Here is a 22,536-nt window from a genome sequence, read left to right on the forward strand (position 1 = left end):
CTGGGCTGGCCAGTTCCAGCAGCAGCGCAAAATTTGCCAGTCGTCGAGAAGATGATCTCTCTTCTGTACGCGTTGAAACAGACAAATTTAGACGCCAACGACAAAAACAAACTTCCACTCAACGACCCCGGTCTATACATAGAGAATGGTGAAAAACTTTCCACGGTAGTAAATTTTTTCCTCAAACAAACTCTCCCTGGAAGTTTTTTGGGACTGCGAGGGGGTAGTTGGCTAGAAAACCGAATTTCGTTCTCTCTTCCAATGTCAACCCAGACATTTTCACCTTCCTCCTCCGGCTGAACTGAATTGAACCTCACCAACACTCGTGACTGGAGCGGGGCTTTGCTCTCATCACAACACAGCGCAGCATCCACAGTACCCAGAGAGCTTCCAGCCACGCCATCCCGCCACATCCCGCCACTTCCGGATCCGGCAGACAAATGAAGAACGGCGAAGCCTCCGGGGAAGGAAAATCATATGTGAGGAATACCAGCAGCATGGGACAGAAGCAGAGTTCAATGACCAAAACAACCCCACCATAACAAGACCCCCTGTCCCTGTCTGCCTCAGATGATGCCATCTAGGACTGGAACCAGGACTAAGCCCTAGCCAGAAGAGGGGATGTTCTCTTTCCCCGACGACAGAGGTCGTTACCATTCACAGTCAGACTGACTAACCATAGGAGAAGTATCTACGTTATCCTTCACCAGTTAGTACCGTAAAATGGGGTCAATATTGTTGTGCTGTGACTTCGACCATCCGATAAACTACACATAATCAACCAACAATTTTCTTCATTTATTGCTTGAAAGAATATGAGAATTCAATCAACATTCAATTTAATTTTAAAAAAATTAAAAACAGTTTTGTAGTATAAAAAGTTTGCCAAACTTCAGAACATGACAAGTGTGGTAAAAAAAACTGCAAATAAAGATGTAACATGGCTGCAGGTTTGGTTCACGATGAAATACTCTCCAAACATGATTTTGGGGAGAAACAAAACAAAGTCAAATGATGACACATTTTAACGAAACATTCTTTGAGACACAACATAATTGTAGGGTTAATCGTGAGGGAAACAAAAATGCACCACCCTGTCAAACTCGTGATCGCTAGTGGAGTATCTCGTTGAAACCCTTCAAATCCTAATAAAATCCCAGCAGTCGCTTAAAAAATAGTCATCCATTCTAATGATTCGAAAGACATTACTATTCACTTAAACGAAGTAAATTTCAAGAAATAAACTTAATTGGAAAAATCAAAATAATATTGTTGAAGTAAATTTAGATGATAGACAATCACTCATCCTTCAAATAACGAAAAATAGGGTGGTGTAATTTTTGTTTTACTCAGTTCATACTGGTTAGACTGGCTTAAATTGTATCAAAAAGTATCAAAGCAGTTTGGATCTTTAAGGGTTTTTTTCCATCTAATTTTCTTGGATTTTTTCTTTCATTCTTGTTTGTTTTTTGTAAATTTTTTTGGTTTTTAGTATTTTTTTTTCTTCACTTTTCTTTTTAGTTTTAGTTTTTTCTATAACCTTTTTTTATTTTTATTTTTTTTTATAATTGTTTTTTTTTTATTTTTTTTTATTTTTTTTTCTTTATTTATTTTTTTTTATTTTTTTTTTATTTATTATTTTTTATTTTTTTTTATTTTTTTTTTAATTTTTTTTTTTTTTTTATTTTTTTTTATTTATTTTTTTTTATTTTTTTTATTTTTTTTTATTTTTTTTATTTTTTTTTTTATTTTTTTTATTTTTTTTTTTATTTTTTTTATTTTTTTTATCTCTTTTTTATTTTATGTTTTTTTTGTTTAATTTTTTTTTTGTTTGTGTTTTTGTTATTTTTTTAATTCTTTTTAATTTTTTGTTTCTTTTTTTTTATTTTTTTTTTGTTTCTTTTTTCATTTTTGTTTTTTTTTTTTGGTTTAATTTTTATTTACTTTTTTTAATTTGTTTGTTTATTTTTTTTTTTTGTTTATTTTTCTAACCATTTTACTGTTTTTTAAATTATTTTTTTGTTTTTTCAAACGTATTTTTTTTAGTTTTTTTATGGTTTTTTAGCTTAGCTTAGCTTGATTGACTACTCACATCCACCTTTAATCATTGAACCCGAAATGCTTTGTTCATAGTTTTAAGTAATAAATTAAAATTAATGAATTCCGTCCGACTTTTTAAGTGTATTTAATTATCATTCTTTATTTGCATGGCAATTATGTATTTTAAATTAATTGCATTTCGAATTCCATAATCGCAGGCGTGGCTCAGTAGAACGAATTCCACATCGCCAATGGTTGCTACTCCGTGATTGACCGAGGCCATTAATTTTGCCCAAAGGTCAAAAGAATTGCGTCTGGGGTTGACAGCACATTCGCAGTGAACAAAACTGATGCTCTCTCTTTACACATCAATAACGGCGCCGACCACGTCCTAGTAGTCAATGGATAGGTTGAAAGAGAGAAAAGGATGAAAGATAAATTTTATGCTTTAGGACCGAGGTTACCTCTGCATCCTAGCAAATAATTTTGGTTTGGAGGTTTGGGTGATAGGATATGATCAGGAGACACTTTTGACTAGTGTGATCTCATTTTAGCATCCTAGTGTCCTACTATTTTGATGGCTATAACCATTACTAGTGCTATTTAAGTGAGTTTGAAAGTTATTGAAAAAAAAATCTAGTTAGCATTTCTCGTATATATGAAAAATCTAGTATCCCTTACTTAAAATATATATTCATTAATGATGTGGCTTAATATTTTCTCCCTGTATTAATTGTTTAACAACCAACTCGTTTGAAAAACTGAATTGGATATTCTGTACTACCAAACATTATTTTGACGAATAGGCAAAATATTTTCCGATAAAAGAGTGATTTTCACGTACCAAACGTACAAACGATTTTTAAATTCTTCGATGCTAAATCAATATTTGTCTCAAGGTTAGTAGAAAGTTCGGTTCATGCATGTATCAGACCTTCTTCTCTAAATTACTTTAGAATAAGTTTATTGATATACTACTTTCAAAATAATGTAATGAAAGAATTCTAAAAAATAAAAAATAATATAAAAATTTCATAATAACTTGTATGGTTCCATATTTTTGAACTTGTATAATCCTTTTTTGCCAACGATATGACTACAAATGACAATAAACATTTGAACATGTGTTAAAATAGACAATTCAACAATAAACAACAATGTAATTCTTAAAAGAAAACATTTGAAGATGAATAAAAAAATATATGTATATACATATTTGAAAATAGAAAAAAAAACTTGCTGACAAGAAATTAAGTAATTAAGAAATTAAAATATTATACTTCTTTTTAAGAATCATAACGGTTTTTTATGGTTTTTTGTTATTTTTTTTATTTTTAGTTTTTTAAAGATTTTTTTTTGTTTTTTTTTTATATTTGTTTCCTTTTTTGTTTTGTTTTTTTTATTTTATTTTTTTATTTGGTTTTTATTCTATTTTGTTTTTATTATATTTTTTATGTTTTTATTAAATTTTTTTGTTTTATTTTTTTTGTTTTTTTTTTTTATTTCTATCTGTTTTATTTTTGTTTTTTTATTCTTTTTTTTTTATTATTTTTTTTTTTTTTTTTTTGTTATTGTTTTGTTTTATTTTTATTTAATTTTTTTTTTGTTTTCTAGTTTTTATTTTGTTTTATTAGTATTTAATTTTTTTTGTTTTCTAATTTTTCTTTTTTTTTTAATTTTTTTTTATTTTCATTTTTTTTTAATTTTAATTTTTTTCGTTTTTATCTTCTTTTGATATTTCTTCATTTATTTTTCATTTTACATATGTTTTTTTTTATTTTATATTCTTTTTTGTTTTTTTATATTTTTTGTTTTTTTGTTTTGTTTTTTTTTTTGTTTTTTTTTTTAATTTTTTCTATTATTTTGTTTATTTTATATATGTTATTTAATTTTTTATATTTTTTTTGTCCTTTTTTTTAATTTTTATTTGTTTCTTATTTTTTTCTATATTTTTTTTTTTTACATTTTAACTATTTTTTTAATTTTAACTTTTTTTTCGTTTTTTCTTCTATTTTCATGCTTTTTCAATTTTTTTGTGTTTCTATTTTTTTTTGTTTTTTTTTAATTTTTTTTTTCTAAATTTTTTATTTAATTTTTCTAAATTTTTTTTCATTTATATTTTTTTTATTTGTTTTTTATTCTTTTATTTTTTTTTTGTTTTTTCCACTTTTTTTAAATATTTTTTTTACATTTTTTCAACTTTTTTGTTTTTTTTTATTTTTTTAAACACATTTTTTTTTGTTTTTTATGGTTTCATGTTTTTTTATTTTAATTTTTTTAGTTTTTTTTTTGTTTTTTTTTTGTTTTTTTTTATATTTTTAAATTTTATTTTTTATTATTATTATTTTTTTTTTATTATAATTTGTATTTTTGTATTTTTATTTTTTTTCACTTTTTTTCTAATTCACTTGATTTCTCTCTCCATCACCTGTCATTACCCAAAATTTGTTTAAAAACTTACCAGTGAGGATCTAATTTAAAACCTATTTTTCTCATTTCTAACATTTTTTGCCAATTTAGGCAAATAAACTCCAAGTAAACACAAAAAAAACTGATTACTGAGCTGCTGACTGGGATTGAAATACTGTTATGAGAAAATGTATAACGGAAATTTCAGTGTTTATTTAACGCGTTAAAAACTGAAATAATTTTTTATAATAATCTTTGATTTAAAATTCTATTGTTTAATTTGTTGATTTTTAGAAAAATAGAACTTATCAGTAAGTAGTTTTTGTGAAGTTCTTATTCAAATTTGCAGATAAGATTATCAATGATAAATGTATTAAAACAAAAACAAAACTACTTTTTCATATATGAGAAAAAATGGATTTAATAACACAACTGTTTAAAGGGTGCAAAGTAGGGCAACTATCTCTTATGCCGTTTTCGTTTTTCTCCACTTTTTCTGAATAAACAAACAGAATCGTTACCCGGGACAATGCAAATATATGGTTGCTATACTCACCCTCATGTTTACCCCCAACACTGACAACTTTTACGGGGTGCAACCGCCTGCTTGAGGTTCAAATCTCGGGCAAAACTAGTGGACTTCTGAATTAATAAACGAACATAATAACAGCAGTTAGGGCAAAACTCGTGGGTAACTAGGTTACCACTGCCAATAAACGAAAACACTATTAATGACAATGTCTAAGATTTGCTACGATCCTAGAGGATTTTTTAACATTAGCTTATTATTTTTCGTCAGTTTATTTGATATTTTCTGCCTTTTTCTATCAATTGTGAAACTCTAGAGAAGAATGTTACAGATTTTATTTTTATTTTTGATCCCATTAGGAAGAATTAGAATATTCAAACAAAAACCAAATCTTTGCTTTTTTTTAAAGCATATCCCTAAAATCACAAGCTCAAAAGCATCCCAGAAATGACCAGAAGTGGAAAAGCTGAATTTGACAGAGATATTTTTAAATCAGTCCGAAAACTGTCCCGATTAACCCCATTTTACGGTTATGCTTTTTTATTACTATTTCAGCAGCCGGCCGGTTTTTGCCCGGGATCCGTCGTGTAGTTCAGGCCAGGTCAGCTCAGCTACATCTCTAAAAGGGCCGGAACTTTTTGGTGGTCAGTCCAACTATTCGTCCGACCCCCTCGATTGTCCACCGTCGTACCCAGTTGCAGTGAAAATGTGGTTTACTAGCTAGTACAGTTTGCTCGATGATTAAAAGATATGGGCTTTGGTAGGATACCTATTGACTAATTAAATATAACTGAGAACTGTAATCGGGCCCCAAAAATGAGACAGATTAGGGTTACGTAGCACGTTTGCGGCATCATGTTTTTTATGTTTTTACAGACAACTGACAGACGGAGAGGCAGAAACATTTAATGATTTTACGCTCTGTACCCGTTTTGAATTATTTTAGGGCATTGATTATAATAAATTTACTCGAATATTGTGTAGGGATGAGATGAAGGATATACAGAAAATAAAAAAAATTAATTAAGAATAAAATAAAATAATAGTTGTATTCGGCAACACTGAAGATAAATAAAATAAAATAAATTTCTATGACAACATTTGCTATTTTGGCAACACTTGACAAACAAACAAAACAAAGTGAGTCGTTGATCTATTCTTGTGAGCGACAGACGTGTTTTAGAGAATCTCTGAATTGAGATTCGTAAAACCACGACATATAGGATCAAACGAATTCTCCTTAAACCAATGGAATAAATATGGATTGTATACAATGGCAATTTGATTTCAAAATAGTGAAAAATTTTGATCTTTAAGAGCTTTGGTAGAACTTTTTGACGTGGAATAAAGTCTAACGATAGCATCATGGAAGTACAAATTGAAATTCCCGAACGAGTTTCGTGTCACGAAAATGTGTTCATTTAAAAGACATCCTAATTGAATGATATCTTAGTCTGTTATCCAAATTCAGATTGGAAATTAGACTCTAAATCAAAGCTCAATACTAATCGGGATGAATAAGCCACAAAGATGCTTAAAATCCCTCGAGAAAAAAAAAAAAAAAAAAGCTCAATACTAAGGAATTAAGAATCCATGGAATACGTTCTAACATTAGGAAGATAACAAGAATTCAAAACTCTAATTTCAGACTCAAGTACCTATGCAAATCAAACAACGATTCAATGATATGCATATTGTAAGGTGAATGAACTCAGAAATTTTGGAATGTTTCGGTACTTTTTTCTCATTTATGATTCATATTCCTGGAGCTTTTTCAGTCTCTGAGGTGACAGTTTTTTGTTCTTCTTTCCTTCCCAAAATTATTCCCCGCCGAGTGGATGTGATTCCATTGGAGAGTGAATCCGTGTAGGACTCCAGAAAAAACGGGACAAGAAATGCCATCATCACAAACAAATATGGTTTCGGAAGACAACTACCGTCCGCCGCTGATTGTACCTTTTGGCTGCTGCTGCTGCAGCAAAACACTCGGCTCGATGCATTTTTCGTGGGTGGAACGCGGACAATAAATCTTGCACAAAAATCGAAAAAACATTCTCTTTCTTTTACCCCGCCGGCCGTGGTTTGGTTTCCAACGACGACGTGATGTCCAAGGTGCATTCTCCTCGCCGAACAAATTGGTTGTCATAAATTTGCTCATTTCGGAATGGCGTGGGCTCTCCGGAACTAAATTAATTGCACTTTCCTTAATAAGACCGAGGTGTCCCCGGTGATAACTTTAAGAGTAGTTGAAGAAAGTACATTTGGAAACTTTTTCACGAATAAATATGCGAATTGACGAAATTGTGCTAAAAGCGAAAACTGTTCTGGTGCAAAAAATCCTGTTCAATAATACCATATTTCTACAACTTTTGAAATCTGTTTTAAAGTTTAAATTTAGGACTAAATAGGATTAGGCCGCAGACTTGAGACAATAAACACGCGACCTGAAATCTGAGTCCTGGGCCATAAGGCCATAAGACCTGAGGTAAAAAAATGTCGTATGAGACATCAAATTTTCGGTTTCAAGTCTTAGTTTTGACAGCTGAGGTCTCTGGGCGCTAGTCTCAGTCTCATTGCAGTCCTGATGGTTTATGCCTTAAATGTCTTATGGTTTAGGTGTAGGTTCAAAGTCCCTCAAGCATAAGAGCTTATGTTATCTCAGCTATCAATCAAAATCCAAAGGTTTACGAACTTTGCAGACTCGTGGAACCTGTTCGAAGAAATGCTGACAGGAATGGAGGTTGAATACTTCCTGCCATCTTAGTGAGGAACATGAGATCTACTAGTGGTTCAGGGGGCGTTTGTCTACTATCCCGGAAACATCTCGTCACCAAAAGGACCATCCCAATGAGTGTGAGCTACGGAAACCTCCCCTAAATTGCAATCGGTCCGGCTCTGAGCCTCACGAACGTCTGGGCTATTATGTAAGATCCTCGAAAGGAGACTAAGTAAAGAGCACTTGAGTCGAGCGCATCTGTGCGTGGTGGACTCTTTCGCTTGACTTGGGAACTATTTGTGGTAAAATCTGGTTTGATGTCAGGACCATCTCGGTTTTGTGGTGATCAAAATGCAAATTCTTGGAGAGCACCCAGCTATTCACCGCTTCTACAGCCTCTGAAGCTCTTAGCTGGACAATTTCTGTTGAGTAACCTGTCGCTAGTTGCACAGTCATCTGCGAAACTCACCCACCCAAGACCACTCACTCCCTCTAGCAGACTCGATATCAGCATCTCATCATACGTAATATTCCACAAAACCGGACCCATTATCGACCTCTTCGGTACTCCAGCTCTAACATCCATTTTCTCGAATTCTTCGTTTGTCATGTATTTGGAAGTAGCTTTCCATCAGGTTGCACAGATATGCCGGTATCCCCATGTTTATGAGCGACGATACGAAGGGTTTTTTTTAATTAGTTGATCACTCAGGTGGTAAATCATTTTTAGGAATTGCATTCCAAGGCACGGCCAGCCATCGCTTCTCCTCAGTATGCTACTCTGGGTTTATGGGTGCAATTGGTTGACTCTAGATACTATGTACCCTTATGCCATAAAGTCCACCTGGGGCCTCTGGTCATATTTCCCACCCGGACCTGCAACGAAAACTGTACCCGTGATGGAAGACCAAGTCTGCGCTTCTACGCTCATCGGCATCTCCTCTGACGGCTCGAGGTCCGGCCTTTTGGTTACCACGACTAGCGTGCGCTCCGCCTCTGTTTGTTACCACTGCTAGAGACCATGACCTCTTCTCTAGCGACTTCAGATCTTGGTTCCGCTTGGTTTGGCTCGAGGCTCCTCCTCTCCTTGTGCCGATCAAGAGCAGCTGGACACGCGCATGTCACAGCATACGTCCGGGGCTTTGCGAAACTACTCGGATGGTTCCCGGCGAAGACATCATCCTACACCGACTAGAGTGACTCACCCGCCGACGACGTGAAGTCACTCTATCCGAGAGTATTCCGCGTCATGAATACTCTTCTCCCTACGAGTTCGGCTGTGAAGAAGATCAAGTCATATCCCCGCAGCGCTCGTCGTAAGGAGCACGTGTTACTCGGATACTCCACGGCAGTGAAAGTATCCGACACAGCGTTCGTAGGTCAGCAGGTAAAGTCTTATCTTTGTATGTTTTACTGCTAGGATCGGATGCACTCTACTCGAAAGCCCCCCGTCGAAAGGGCATTCTACTTCGATCGTGGTCCAATCTTCCTCCTTACTTTGGTTGGCAACTTTGGAGCTGGCAACCCTAGGCTTTTTGTCCACCTCGTGCCGATCGAGGGCAGCTTATCCTAGACTCGCACCTGTCACAGCAAACGTACGGGACTTTCACGCCTACGACTCAGATGAATCCCGACGGTGATGTCATCCTACCCGCTCCGAGTGGCTCATCCGAAGACGGCTTCCTCCTATGAGTTTGACTGCGGAGAAGTCTTATCCCCGCAGCCTCCGTCGCAGAGGAGGTGTTCTACTCGAATACTCTGCGACGGTAACGGTGGAGGTATCCTACACACGCACGCGACGTACCAAGAAGCTCGGCATGCGCAGAAGTAACCTCGGACAGTTGAACACTACGTACTCCGGTGTCTCAACTGTGTCACCGCAAGTTGGGCAGAATGGCGAGACCACATGTCCAAACGGATGGTAGTACTGCATGAAGCATCCGAGATCAGTCAAGAACTGCTTCAAGAAGAAATTCACCTTGCCATGTTTCCAATCCATCTAAAATCTGACGCTAGGGATCAAGCAATGGATCAACCGGCCGCGTTTCGAGCTGTCCCACTGGTGTTGCCAGTTGGACATCGAGGCCTCTCTAGCATGTTTCTGCACATCGACATGGCCCGTGAGAGGACTGCGGTCGCCATTGCCGCCCTTTTGCAGGCGTCGTCGAGGTGGGCCGTAAAGCTCAGTCGGACGTCGATCATCACCCCCAAGTACTTGATCGTACGCTTCGATTCGATTGTGCACGGTTCAGCTGCAATCGTCCCTGTTTGTGCTCTTATCTGGTTTGTGATCAGCACCATCTCGGTTTTGTGGTGAACCAGACGCAAGCTCTTGGAGCGCATCCAACTAGACGCAGTCTCAGCACTTCGTCGTAGACCGTGTTCCACAATATCGGACCAAGTATCGATTCTTGTGAAACCCCTGACGAGACACTCACTGTTTCCAATCCCTCGCTGGTCTTATACTGTAGTTGGCGATTACGCAAGTAGCACTCCACCATCCAACAGATAAAGGCCAGAATCCTCATAGGAATGACCTACGACGCAATCCCTGCCCAACTGACGCTGTTGAAGGCGTTCTTCACGTCAAGGGTGACCACTGCGCAAGTACAACGACAGGGAGTGGAAGTCGAAATAGATACATTGGTAGTTTTCTAAGTAGATAATGGAGTTACGGAATGAGGTCGCAAGAACATGGCTGCCATGTCCCATAGATAAGCAACGGACGTCGCTTGTAACTCTGTCGAAACTTCAGTAGGACTGTGCTTACAGGACCATCACAGCCACAGCAGATGCAGCTTTTGTAATCGCCTGCTGTCCATCGGCATTATTTCGACAGAGATGGGTAAAGCTCAACGAACATCATCAATGTGCATACAGTATAAGCCATAAACCCTGCTTTTCTTGATTTTTGATCTTTAAAAAGCACTCGATGTGTTCGTCTCCGTCTCCAAGAAAGATCTTAGTCGAGAGCATATTTTTAGAACATAAGCCTCTGACATAGCAGCCCTCGCTTAAAGATAGAAGACTTCAGAGAATCGACACTTGGGTGAGAGGATCCACAAGCCTTCGCTTGAACATACGCCTTTATCGAATGTTCGAGAGGGTTTATATCTGGTCTGCTCAGAGGCCAAAGATCCTTCAGCCAAAACGTCATACCAGCTTTGTGTGCATTTCAAGGTATGGTATGGGTCTCCAACTTCTTGGAAAACAACATTCTCGGGTTAATTGAATTGACTTCAGTACTAGCTAGGGGCCATTCACATACCACGTGGACAGGTTAGGGGGGGGGGGTGTGGGAGGAGGGTATGAAAATGTCCACGCTTGTCCACGGAGAGGGGGGTAGGGGTTTGGGTCATGTCCACGTGGACATACTTACTTTCAAAATATTTTCTAAAGGTGAATGAATATTTGGAAGTTTAAATCAAAATCTTAAATGGCATACCTTTCCAGTTTAAGTTTGAACAATAAGTAGCTACTTGAAAGCAACTGATAAATATGATAATAAAGAAATTAAATTTTTTTTAATTTTTTTCATATCAGGAAATTCTTATTCGGTTTTACAAAATCAGCCATTTCTATAACAAAAAGGCAAAAAGAGATGTTTTCTAACTGTCAAATTATAGGTATTTAAAATAAAAACTTTTTCAAATTTGTCCACGTGGACATCCGGGGATCGGGGTAGGGGTTTGCCAAATGTCCACGCTTGTCCACGGAGGGGGAGGAGGGGATCAAAAATCTCATTTTCTGTCCACGTGGTATCTGAACGGCCCCCTACTAGCTACTCCAGTATTCATGAAAACAGGAAGCATCTTCAATCCATTCTAATCAACCGCTCCAAACTTGAATTTTACAATCTCTGGAACATCATTTGCCTTTTGGGGTAAAATATACCGATCTGTACATGAATTAGCCACTGAATCGAAAAAAGATGATTAATTAGCTACTTCTTCAACATATTACAGCAATCGCAGTGCTTCAATTCGTACTGTTATCAAATAGAGTTTCGCTCTCTCCTTTGATGACGCATTCAAGTCAACTTTGACCAATAGTTGCATGGAAGAATTCGAGATATTCGCTTCCCTAGTCAGACTCCGGATTGATATTACTGAATTCCGCTTTACTGGACCGCTGGCTGTGTCGTGGCCTCCTACTACCCGGATTCCGTGGACTTTATCCATCCAGGATTGTGATTCTAGTGTAAAACAGACGCTAGATGACATTCTACAGCCCGTTGGAAGATTTTTGGGCGAGAAACGAACTGGTCACTATCTCTTTTGTGTACACTTTAGCTTGCCGATATAGCATATTATGTACCACAGGTCCGAAAAAAATTGGGGTGAATGTAGAATTGACTCGTCCCTCTACTGCATTGTTTACGTTAATGAACAGATGAAGGTTAGAGCTAATACACCCAAAAAAAATCCTCAAAAATCGCAAAAAAACAACCCGAAACACATCGTTAAAAATTTTACATTTTTTATGGGTCATACTGTAGGTTTTCAGACTTTGCTATACTACCTTCTACCAACTTCTATCATACGTAGTTTTTTTTTTAACACGGCTGCCTCAAGTAGCCTATCAAACTATATCCTGGAATGCGTTATCACGGAAGAATTGGTAGAACATGGCATCTTTATTCGACCTAGTTTTAGGTAAAGGCTAAGGAAAATCTCACTATTCTGAAGGCTGAGATTGTTAACACGGGAGTGGTTACTAAGACGTTACGGGTTCACCGGATACTAGTCCTAAGTTGGCGGAAATAAATAACGGTGCGAACTATGAGTGCAAAAGCATGCTACCGATGTATGGACTAAAGTCGTTGAATTAGGAAAGTCTGATCAAACAGACAAGAAACAAGCGAAGTTCTCATCGTGTCGGAAGACATTTGCCTAAATTCCTTCTACGATATCCCCGTGAATTATTTGAATAGAAACTTTACGAGAGCTGTCGAATTGTTCAAAATCTAGCTGTAGAGATGCGATGCGATATTTGCCGTGCCTTGACCTGCAATTTTCCACCTTATTTAACAAATACACGTTTCCTTATCCAGGAAGAATCGAATCTTTGCGAACTTCGAAATTGTCTAATCGAAAAATGCTTCGAGAACTGTTATTTTTGTTCTAAACCATTTTTTTATCTTTTTTTTAAATTTTTTTCGCAATTTTTATCCTTTGTGATAATTTATCTCTAATATTTTTCTGAATGCAAAATCACAATCTTAAATGCCTATATACTTAAGACCTAAGAGTCCACCTACCTTGCTAAAGTACCCGACCGTGTGACATCCGTCGCTGTCGGCCAGCGTCATCACGTAGAACAGGAACGGTTCGACGTCGTAGTACAGCGTTTTGTGGTCCAAGAAAAACTTGGCCAGCAAACATAAATGCTGGCAGTACTGCTTGTGCCGTTTGCCATCCACCTGCCACACTCCGAGCTTATTCTTACGGTAAATCTGTAAGGAACGAAGATTTTTTTTTATTCAATTACTGTTTTTCATGGTAAATGCTTGATCAAATATTTACCTCATCACCGGGCGGATGTCTCCAGACACATTTGGCCGCATGCCGTTTCATGCCAACTTCAGATTTCTGGTACCGAAGACAGTACTCACAAAGATACAGTTTGGGCAGCCGGGTCACATCGTCCGGGTAAGGACTTTGGTACCAAACTTTCATGCAGTATCGACCCATTGAAATGAACCGGGTTCCCTTACCGGTGACCATTTCCTTCAGTTCATTTTCCATGCTCTCGCTAGCCGCGGCTTGAGCCTCGCGGAACAGCTGCAGATCATAATCCGGAACGATGCCTTCCAGAGATGGTTCCAAATCGATCTCATTTTCAAGGCGTTCGGCAATAGGCCTCGGCTTAACATCCGGTGGAGGGTTCGGCTTGAACTTGGCCCGCATGTCCCTGATTTTCTGCAGGTAAATCTTCTGCTCCGGAGTTTGAATCTTTTTGCTGTTTTCATAGACGGGAACCGCTTTCTTCCTTTCTTCATCTCTCTGTTTTCGCTCTTGTAAAAAGTCCTTGGTTTGCTCCGAGGTTATGTTATGATACAACGGACAAGCTTCCAAGGTGAAATGCTTCTCAAGTTTCCCTCCCAGATGACCGGTGGAGTCGCAACTTAGCAGCGGGCATCGATTGTCGATGGGTTCTGGTTCTTCAAATTGAGCCTCCTTTAGCACAGCATCCTTCTTCTTGCTGCTGTTGTTCTTACCCTTGGTCGGAACAATTGGCGCCTTCTTCACCGGACTCTTGGACGCAGAACGCTTAACACTATCTGCATCGGATTCCGTCTCGGAATCTTTCTTCCCAAGTAAATGCTTCGACTTTCGGGTGCTAGAAGACCTTGTTAGCTTTCTAGTTTGTTTATTATTAACTTCTCCCTCGGAATCGGTACCAGCATCCTTAGTCTCGACTTTCTGTGGAGTTTTCTCCAGCTGCCGTTTCATGCCGGCGTTGCTTCGTTTGAGCGTTTCCTTGGCATTATTTGACCCGACAGCCCCGGTCGGTGCCACGTTGGCCGAGTGAGAAGAATCTTCCGACGAATCAGTGTCCGAATCCGACGAGCCACTGGATGATGTGTCCATGGAACTGCCCGTCGATGCCGACGAAGCATCGTCTTCGGGTTTAGGTTTTTGTGAGGAGGAACCACCACCGGATGCGGCTTTAGTAGGCGATACGCTGACTTGTGCCTTGACCTGGGCTACCGGTTTCGATACGGGACCGGTCGTGTTGGTCGTCGTTGGAGTGCTGGTAGATGTTGCGTTGCCGGTCGTTGCAATAGGGGTTTTGCGGGGGCGACCACGACCTAGAATATTGAGAAGAAGAAAAATTAAATAAAATAGCTGTTTTCTAACTATAAGCTCAGAAAAATGGGGTTCAGAACTCAAAGCGACTTGCTTTCACGAGGGTGCGAACAAAAGTGATTTTTTTTTATAAATTTGATTTATGGTATAGTAACAAGTTAGATTGCTTAGATCAGCGCTTACTATTGTTTAAAAAAAATAATAATATTCGTGGAATGAAAAGCTGGAAAAATCAGGGTGCATTCGTTAGAAAGAAACTTGGCTGATAAGAACAGAAAATTTTAAAAACGACTGGACCCAACTTATTTATTTACATAGTATACCGTCTCACGACATAACTTGACGAACATAATTCCTATAATTCACTCGGTCCATGGCAACCGTTCTCCAATTTCTCGGGCACCCCACGTTCGCCAGATCACGCTCCACTTGGTCTAACCACCTCGCTCGTTGCGCCTCCGCTCGTCTTGTTCCTACCGGATTCGTAGCGAACACCTGTTTTGCAGGACAGTCGTCCGGCATTCTCGCAACATGTCCCGCCCTGCGTATCCGGCCAGCCTTCACCACCTTCTGGATACTGGGTTCGCCGTAGAGTCGCACGAGCTCGTGGTTCATCCTTCGCCTCCACACTCCGTCCTCCTGTACGCCGCCAAAGATGGTTCTTAACGACTGGACCCAAATATGGACAGATTTAACTTGGCGCTGATAAGTCGATAATTGTCAAACGACATCCCTATACGTAACGCTTGAAAAGATCGATTCTGATAAGGACAAACTTTTGTTGGTGTTTCGTTGTTACTAGATTCAAGCCCTTCCAGTGGCAAAAAGATCAAGAAAGGTTAAAAAAAAGCACAAAAAGCAAATTTGGAGAATATCGTTTTCTATACTTAGATAAACTCTTCCTTAACCGTAAGAAAGTTCACAAACCTATGATGACATACTGAAGGCGACCAAAACCTGCATCGTTGAAGTTATGGGCCGAAATCATCCGTCATGATAGAACTTCCTTAGTCAAGATCAACCGGATGCCCTAAAGAAGTGCAGATCAACCATTTAATTCAGTCAATTTGGTTTCGTTGCGATAACACGTGTTATATACGCCGTAGTGGTCTTTTGCGAATACCGTGTTACGAAGCGTATCTACGGAGTGATATTGAAAATTTTCTTTGCAAGTGACAATTTTACTATGAACATTGGATTCTTGTGGTTATCTCTATGAAGTAGGGGGAAGTGTTCCTATATGCGCATATTGGGTAATATGCGCATACAGCCGATTGACGATATGGCTGGAGATTCATCATATCTAATTAGTGCAGTTTGAGGGTAATACGCTTTTAACACATGGCATAAAAAAATTAAATTATTATATAAAGTCGAAAATATTTAAAAATTCAAACAAGATTTTTGTCAGTTTTGTTATAAAATATTGAACTTTAATTATTTTGCATACAGATTCTGTGAACAAAAATTTTAGTGGTTTTTCTTTCTTATTCATCTGAAAATCGGAAATTAAACAAATTGAAGCTTTGGCAAAGTTGTAGATGATAAGATATTGGAATACGAGACAGGTTCTGAATGCCCATATCAAGGTAGGTTAAATGCCTATATCAAGAAAAATAGATTAATCTTATAAATTTTTTACTTTCTATCATTTAAACATGAAATCTACGCTCAAATAACGATCTTTCAGCGAAAAAAGAAGAACTTCCTACTGATCCGATAAAAATACAATATGAACAAAATATTACCCTGAAATATGGCCATATGGCATACTTAACTATGTTTCATGCAAAAGAACTAGTGATGTAAATAATTTCACCAAAATTTCGGCCTTGACGTATGCTTAACATCCGTTTCTACCATTTTCAATTAAATAATATCAAAATATTGCAAGTGGTAATGAAATATAGCTAAAAACATAAATATGCGCATTTAGCCCGCCAGTTTCGGAAATCGGCTATTTTGACTTCTTTTATTATAAAATTATTTTCACAAAAACTGTAAGAGATTTTAACAGAAAAATTTCACTAACGTATATAAAACAGATGTCCGCTCATGTGCATATAGTTTTCAGACTCCTATCTTTTAGAGTATAGGAGAAAATGAGTGCTTTCCTTAATATGCGCATATAGCCTTCCTCTCCCCTAAGGTTGTTTGCGTTATTTAATTTTTCCCCATCCTCGGAAAGACGCTTTGAAGGACACCATTTTCGCTCTAGAAAACAGAGAATTGAGTGAGTGATCATAAGAGGTGAATCGTTTCAACTCACAGTGAGGGGCGTGTGGTATTTCCGGAATTTCTACTAACAATAAAGCACGTCTTTACAGTTTGATGTATAATCCAAGAAATGTATTTTCACTAAAAAGCCTACTTTAAAATATTACAATTCTGATGATCATGCTGACGTGATCACAAGTAATCACCATATCTCGTTTAGTTTAAGCAAAGTTTGAGGTTTGTTGAACTTTCATGACATAATCCTGGAATCTTGAAGGCTTTCGACGTTCGCGGTTAGCTGACAACCTTCCCCGGACTTCAGCAACGTTTGATGATATTAATGTATTATTGATAGCAGGTTCTTGTTCATTTGCTGATACTTCATCGTCAATCGTTATCGGTGCATTTATGAGCGTGGCTTCATCGAGATCTTCAATTTCAGAACTGGAATCCTGTTCTAAAGGTATTCGCTTCAAATGAGCTACATTTCGTTCGAATGATCTCCCTGAATCATCCTCCACTACCGCTCTTGGACCCACTCTTTCTGTAACGGTAAACTGTGTTTTCCCAAACTTAGTTGATAATTTATTCGATGGAACTAGATTTTCCATTAAAACTTTATCCCCCTGTTGAATTTTTGATGTCTCAGCTCCACGACGAATGTCTTCTGTTTCTTTACCTTTATGCTTCCTCATGCGGTCTTGATCACGATAATCAGTTGATGTTGGTGTAGTTTCCAAATCTTCGATAGTTGGCAATTTTGAACGAATTGTTCTTCCATAACACAACTCAGTAGGTGTTTTTCCTGTAGTCGAATGTGGAGTTGTATAGTACATCATAAGATAATCTTTAAGATCTTTCTTCCAATCTCTACCGAAGGCATGGCTAATTTGAAGTCTCTTCAATAAAGATCGATTTTGCCTTTCAACAAGACCATTTTCTTGAGGCCAATATGGTGCTGTGTGATTAAGCGTTATTCCATGTACTTTACAGAATTCCTCAAATTCTTTCCCTACAAATTGTTTAGCATTATCAAGAGTTATCGTTCTTGGATATCCAAGTCTTGTGAAAATTTGGTTCAACTTATGCACCGTGTCACGTGATGTAATGCGATTCATGATTTCTACTTCTTTGTATCGACTGAAATAATCTATCACAACCAATAAATATTCTCCCGATGGAAGAGGTCCCATGAAATCGATTGCTATATCAATCCAAGGTTTCAACGGTAACTCTCGTCGTGCCATCGGAATTGGCTTGCTGGGAAGTTCAGTTAGTCTACATCCCTCACAATCAAGAACATATTTCTTGATATCCTTATCCATCATAGGCCACCAAGCCCTTTCTCGCAATCGCTTCTTCATCACAGATTCGCCTGGATGACCTACATGTCCCAGTTCTAACATTCGATGCCGTAAAATTTTTGGAACGACCTGTTTGTTGCAACGCACAACCATATCGCTAAGAATTCCAAGTTCATTTGCAAATGGTTCATAATGTTTAACTAAAGAACTTGACCATATTCCTGTACGCAAACAATCTTTCACAGTCTTTAACTCCAGATCGGAAAGTGTTGCTTCTTCTAGTTCTTGAATATCAATAGCAACGGACTCTTTGACAGCGAGCACCAAAAATTTATTATCTTGTTCGAAATCTCCAGAAAGTTCTTGCTCGACTAACCGTGAAAGAGAATCTGCTATGTTTCCTGAACCTTTTCGGTACTTCACAACGAACCGGAAAGACTGCAATCGTAGAACCCAACGTTCAATTCGTGCACATGGTGTCGATGTAGGAGCAAAATACTTTCCAAAGGCTTATGATCAGTTTCAAGTTCAAATTCACGACCAATCAAATAAATTGAAAATTTCTCAACCGCCCAGACTAAAGCCAATGCTTCTTTTTCCGTCTGACAATAACGACTTTCTGTTTTAGATAAACTTTTGCTTGCATAGCGAATGACTCGAGGTTCATTATCGGTGTGATCAATAAACTGAATTAAAACAGCTCCTAGAGCAACTGGAGACGCATCGGCGACTACTCTAGTTCGGAGATTGTTATCAAAAAACGATAGAGTTCGGACATTTGAAATAGCTTGTTTCAAATGTTGAAAACTTTCTTCATGCTTCGCTTCCCATTTGAATCTAATATTTTTGCAAATAAGTTCTCGTAAAGGTTGCTAAATTCGGTATAAATTTGCCAATATACGTTACAAGTCCAAGAAAACTTCGAACTTCTTCCGAAGTTCTAGGTTTGCGAAATTTTTGCAAACAGCCTATTTTGTTCTCCATTGGTCGAACTCCTTCAGCAGAAATCTTATGTCCTAGAAATTCTATCTCGCGTACTTTGAAGATGCATTTTTGATTATTGAGGAGAATATTACGACTTTTTAAGACAGCTAATATTTGTGACAAACTTCGGTCATGTTCTTCTTGAGTTTCACCATAAACGAAAATATCATCAATATAATTGATTACATTTTCACAACCAATCAATATTTGTTCGAGAGTCTTCTGAAACATTTCAGGTGCACATGAAATTCCGAACATTAAACGCTTATAGCGAAATAATCCTTTATGACTTATAAATGTTGTAATATAACGGGAGGACTCTTCTAATTCAATCTGAGAATCAATTAATAACAAACAAAAATTATATTTCACACATTTTAAAATACATATCAGAAACACAAAGATCTTTAAATATTTCAGTAAAGAAAATTACCTGATGAAAAGCGTCTTTTATGTCTAGACGACTAAAAAAATTAGCAGACTTCAGGCGTGGCAAAAAATCTTCAAACGTCGGCATCATGTAATGTTCTCTTATAATAGCTTGATTGGCGCGTCTCATGTCAACACATAAACGTAAATCACCATTGTCCTTGAGAATGGTAACTAACGGAGATACCCATGTAGCTCCACCTTCAACTGGTTCTATGATGTCGTTGGCCAACAATTGAGCAATCTTTTCTTCAATTCTAGACAGCAGAGCAACAGGTGTCCTACGAACACGTTGTGCTACAGGGTTTACATTCGAATTTACAGGTATGCGTAGTAGAACATTTTTCATTTTTGGAAATGGACGTTTTTCAAATGAAACAACAGAGTTAACTGATTGGGGCAATCCAATTGTCAACACACCAAGTAATTTGGCAGTCTCTTTGCCAAGTAGAGGCTGTGCTCCATCAACAACGACAAAGAATGTAGCGACTTGCTCCGATTGGGGAAAACCATCAACAGATATAACTGCTTCAAACACTGTTGATATTTGTAGAGGTTTTGATAAAGTACCATAACCACGAAGAGTGGTGTTAGGTAGACGCTCAGGCTGACGAACTTTAACCCCTTGTTGCTTCATGTATTCCCAAGTGGTGAAATTGATGATATTTTTGGAACTACCAGAATCTACTAGCATTTGGATGAGCACACCACCAATTTTCAACCACATCATTTCGTCACCATCTCCAATTTGATAAATGAAACTCTGTTGTTCTTGATTAACATTGTTCTCCGTTGATTCTATCAACCGTACGTTGTGTGATTTAAATTTCTTATTCTGTTGTTGAAAAAAATTAGCCGAATGTTGACGCTTGTTAGTCACCTGTTTCCCAGTAGACTTACAGCACTGAGGATAATGTCCCATTTTAGAACACTTTGGACACTTAAACCCTCTAGCTGGACATAATGGATCGTTGGCAAAATGATTTTTGTCTCCACACCGGTAACATGCATTATTTAAAATATTTCTGTGATCTAGAATTCTATTCACATTGGAATTAACTTGGAAAACATTGGATCCGGAAATTTCATTAATTGTAAAAGCTTGAAATTTAATCGATTCTGTCGATCTGACTATCCTTGTAAGTTGAGCTAAGGATAAATTTTCTTCTTGAAGTAATTTTTCTCGCATTTCCGGTGAAGAATGCTGAATAACTTTGTCAATTATCCTTAACTCACGACTTTCCACTTCCGATTTACCAAAATTACACTTATTCGCTTGTTCCAAACAACGAGTAAGGAATTTTGATAGTGGCTCTTTTTCACCATCTTGTCCCGTTTGAAGAAACAGTTTACAAAATTCGTTTCGTTCTTAGAATTCATGATGTTTTGGTGAGAAAAACTCATCGAGTTTTGCGATAGCTACCTAAAGTTTTACCATATTATGTGAGTATATGGAATTTAAAAAAAACTAAGCGCCGATGTGGTCTAGTGGATAGGCTGGCGCGAGTCTGGTATTGGTACGCCAGGCGTACTGGGTTCGATTCCCGGTATCGGCAAGAAAAACTTTTGGGTTCGAATCCCATAAGCGGGCCTACAGGTAAGATGTGTCTCATTATATAACTGACTATATAATTGGAATGTTCAATCAGTTGCCAGCTGGCCAGGTATATACACGGATGCCGGAATACCTGTAAGTAAACTAGCCCACCTGATTGATTCGTTCTTCCAAAATATACCTACATCAACACACGCAATACATTCACCACATAACAGTTCATACGAAGCCATGGGGTCCGAGTATGGTGGCGCGCTGCATTGGAGATTTGTCGAACCTAATTATCTAAGGAATGTATGTGAACCCATACTTTGGCAGAAACTGCGGTGAATCCGTGCACCCATGGTGGATTACCAACATACATACATAGTATATGGAATTAAAAAAAAACTTATCAACAGTTACCTTAAAAGGGTCTACATTATGCGCTTTATTCTCAGCAACATTTGCACCATCAAGTGAATAAAACACATCCTGGAGTTCAACACCTCCTTTGGCTAGTAAAATATTTCTCAACCTGGTTGCATTTTTCTCTCCTGCAGCTGCCAAAATCACTTCGAAATTACGTCGCCATTTATGCCATTCTGTCCGAATTTGTGTTGTATGTAGATGATTGAATTTAAAAGGACAGATATTCCAAGCTTCCATTTGAAGGCTAAAATTATAATACTATTAGTAACAGGTGATGTCATGGTAACGTATTTAAAATTTATTGTAGTGAAAAAAAAATTGAGCAACGAAAATTTGAAAAATTTTCAGTATTCAAGCTCGAAGCCAATCATTCTTCTGGCTCGAAGCCAACGGTATTTCAAGCTCGAAGCCAACCGTTTTTTTTTCAAGCTCGAAGCCAATCATTTTTCCGGCCGAAGCCAACGGTATTTCAAGCTCGAAGCCAACCGTTTTTCAAGCTCGAAGCCAAAAAAAAAATTTAAAATTTTTTTAGTCACTGGAATGATTTTTATACAATCTCTAAAACAGTGCGATTGTTTTATAAGATTGATTAAAAGACTAATAAAGAACAAAAATGACTTACATGTAATAAAATGAATTCTTATAATCCTTGGAAACTAAAATTATTCTTCTTTTCACTCGTCGCCAGATGTGGTATTTCCGGAATTTCTACTAACAATAAAGCACGTCTTTACAGTTTGATGTATAATCCAAGAAATGTATTTTCACTAAAAAGCCTACTTTAAAATATTACAATTCTGATGATCATGCTGACGTGATCACAAGTAATCACCATAGGGCGCATGAATGAACAAGAGTTATCACTAGCAAGTGACAGTTGAGAAGATCAAAACAAGCCGAATCACGTGCGTAATTCAACACAGTAGTTCTCAACCTTTTGTGCAGCGAGTGTTTTTTTTTGTGAAATCTAGAAATTAAAAAGAAGATCCACGTATACCTCCCGGCATAATGTCGGGGGGTTACGACCCCTGTTCTTACGGTGATCCAGGAGATCCTGGATTGAACAGCAGAATAAATGAAGTATTTGCTGGACGAAGTGTTCCAGAATGGTGCGATCTCTACGGGCTTTA

The 22,536-nt window shown here is 37.5% G+C and overlaps 1 protein-coding gene across 1 annotated transcript in view; it reads right to left on the minus strand.

The window, feature by feature from the left end:
- The window catches only part of LOC129745338 (histone acetyltransferase KAT7), a 289,966-nt gene that overhangs the window by 258,357 nt on the left and 9,073 nt on the right, over nt 1-22,536 (minus strand). Inside the window, exons 4-5 of the mRNA XM_055738353.1 lie at nt 13,220-14,508; nt 12,955-13,149 (exon numbers count right to left, since the gene is read on the minus strand). Of these exons, the coding sequence (XP_055594328.1) occupies nt 12,955-13,149; nt 13,220-14,508 (1,484 nt within the window). The remainder of the gene's footprint in view (nt 1-12,954; nt 13,150-13,219; nt 14,509-22,536) is intronic.

The sequence above is a fragment of the Uranotaenia lowii genome, chromosome 2 (genome assembly GCF_029784155.1).
Source record: "Uranotaenia lowii strain MFRU-FL chromosome 2, ASM2978415v1, whole genome shotgun sequence".
NCBI classification, from domain to species: domain Eukaryota; kingdom Metazoa; phylum Arthropoda; class Insecta; order Diptera; family Culicidae; genus Uranotaenia; species Uranotaenia lowii.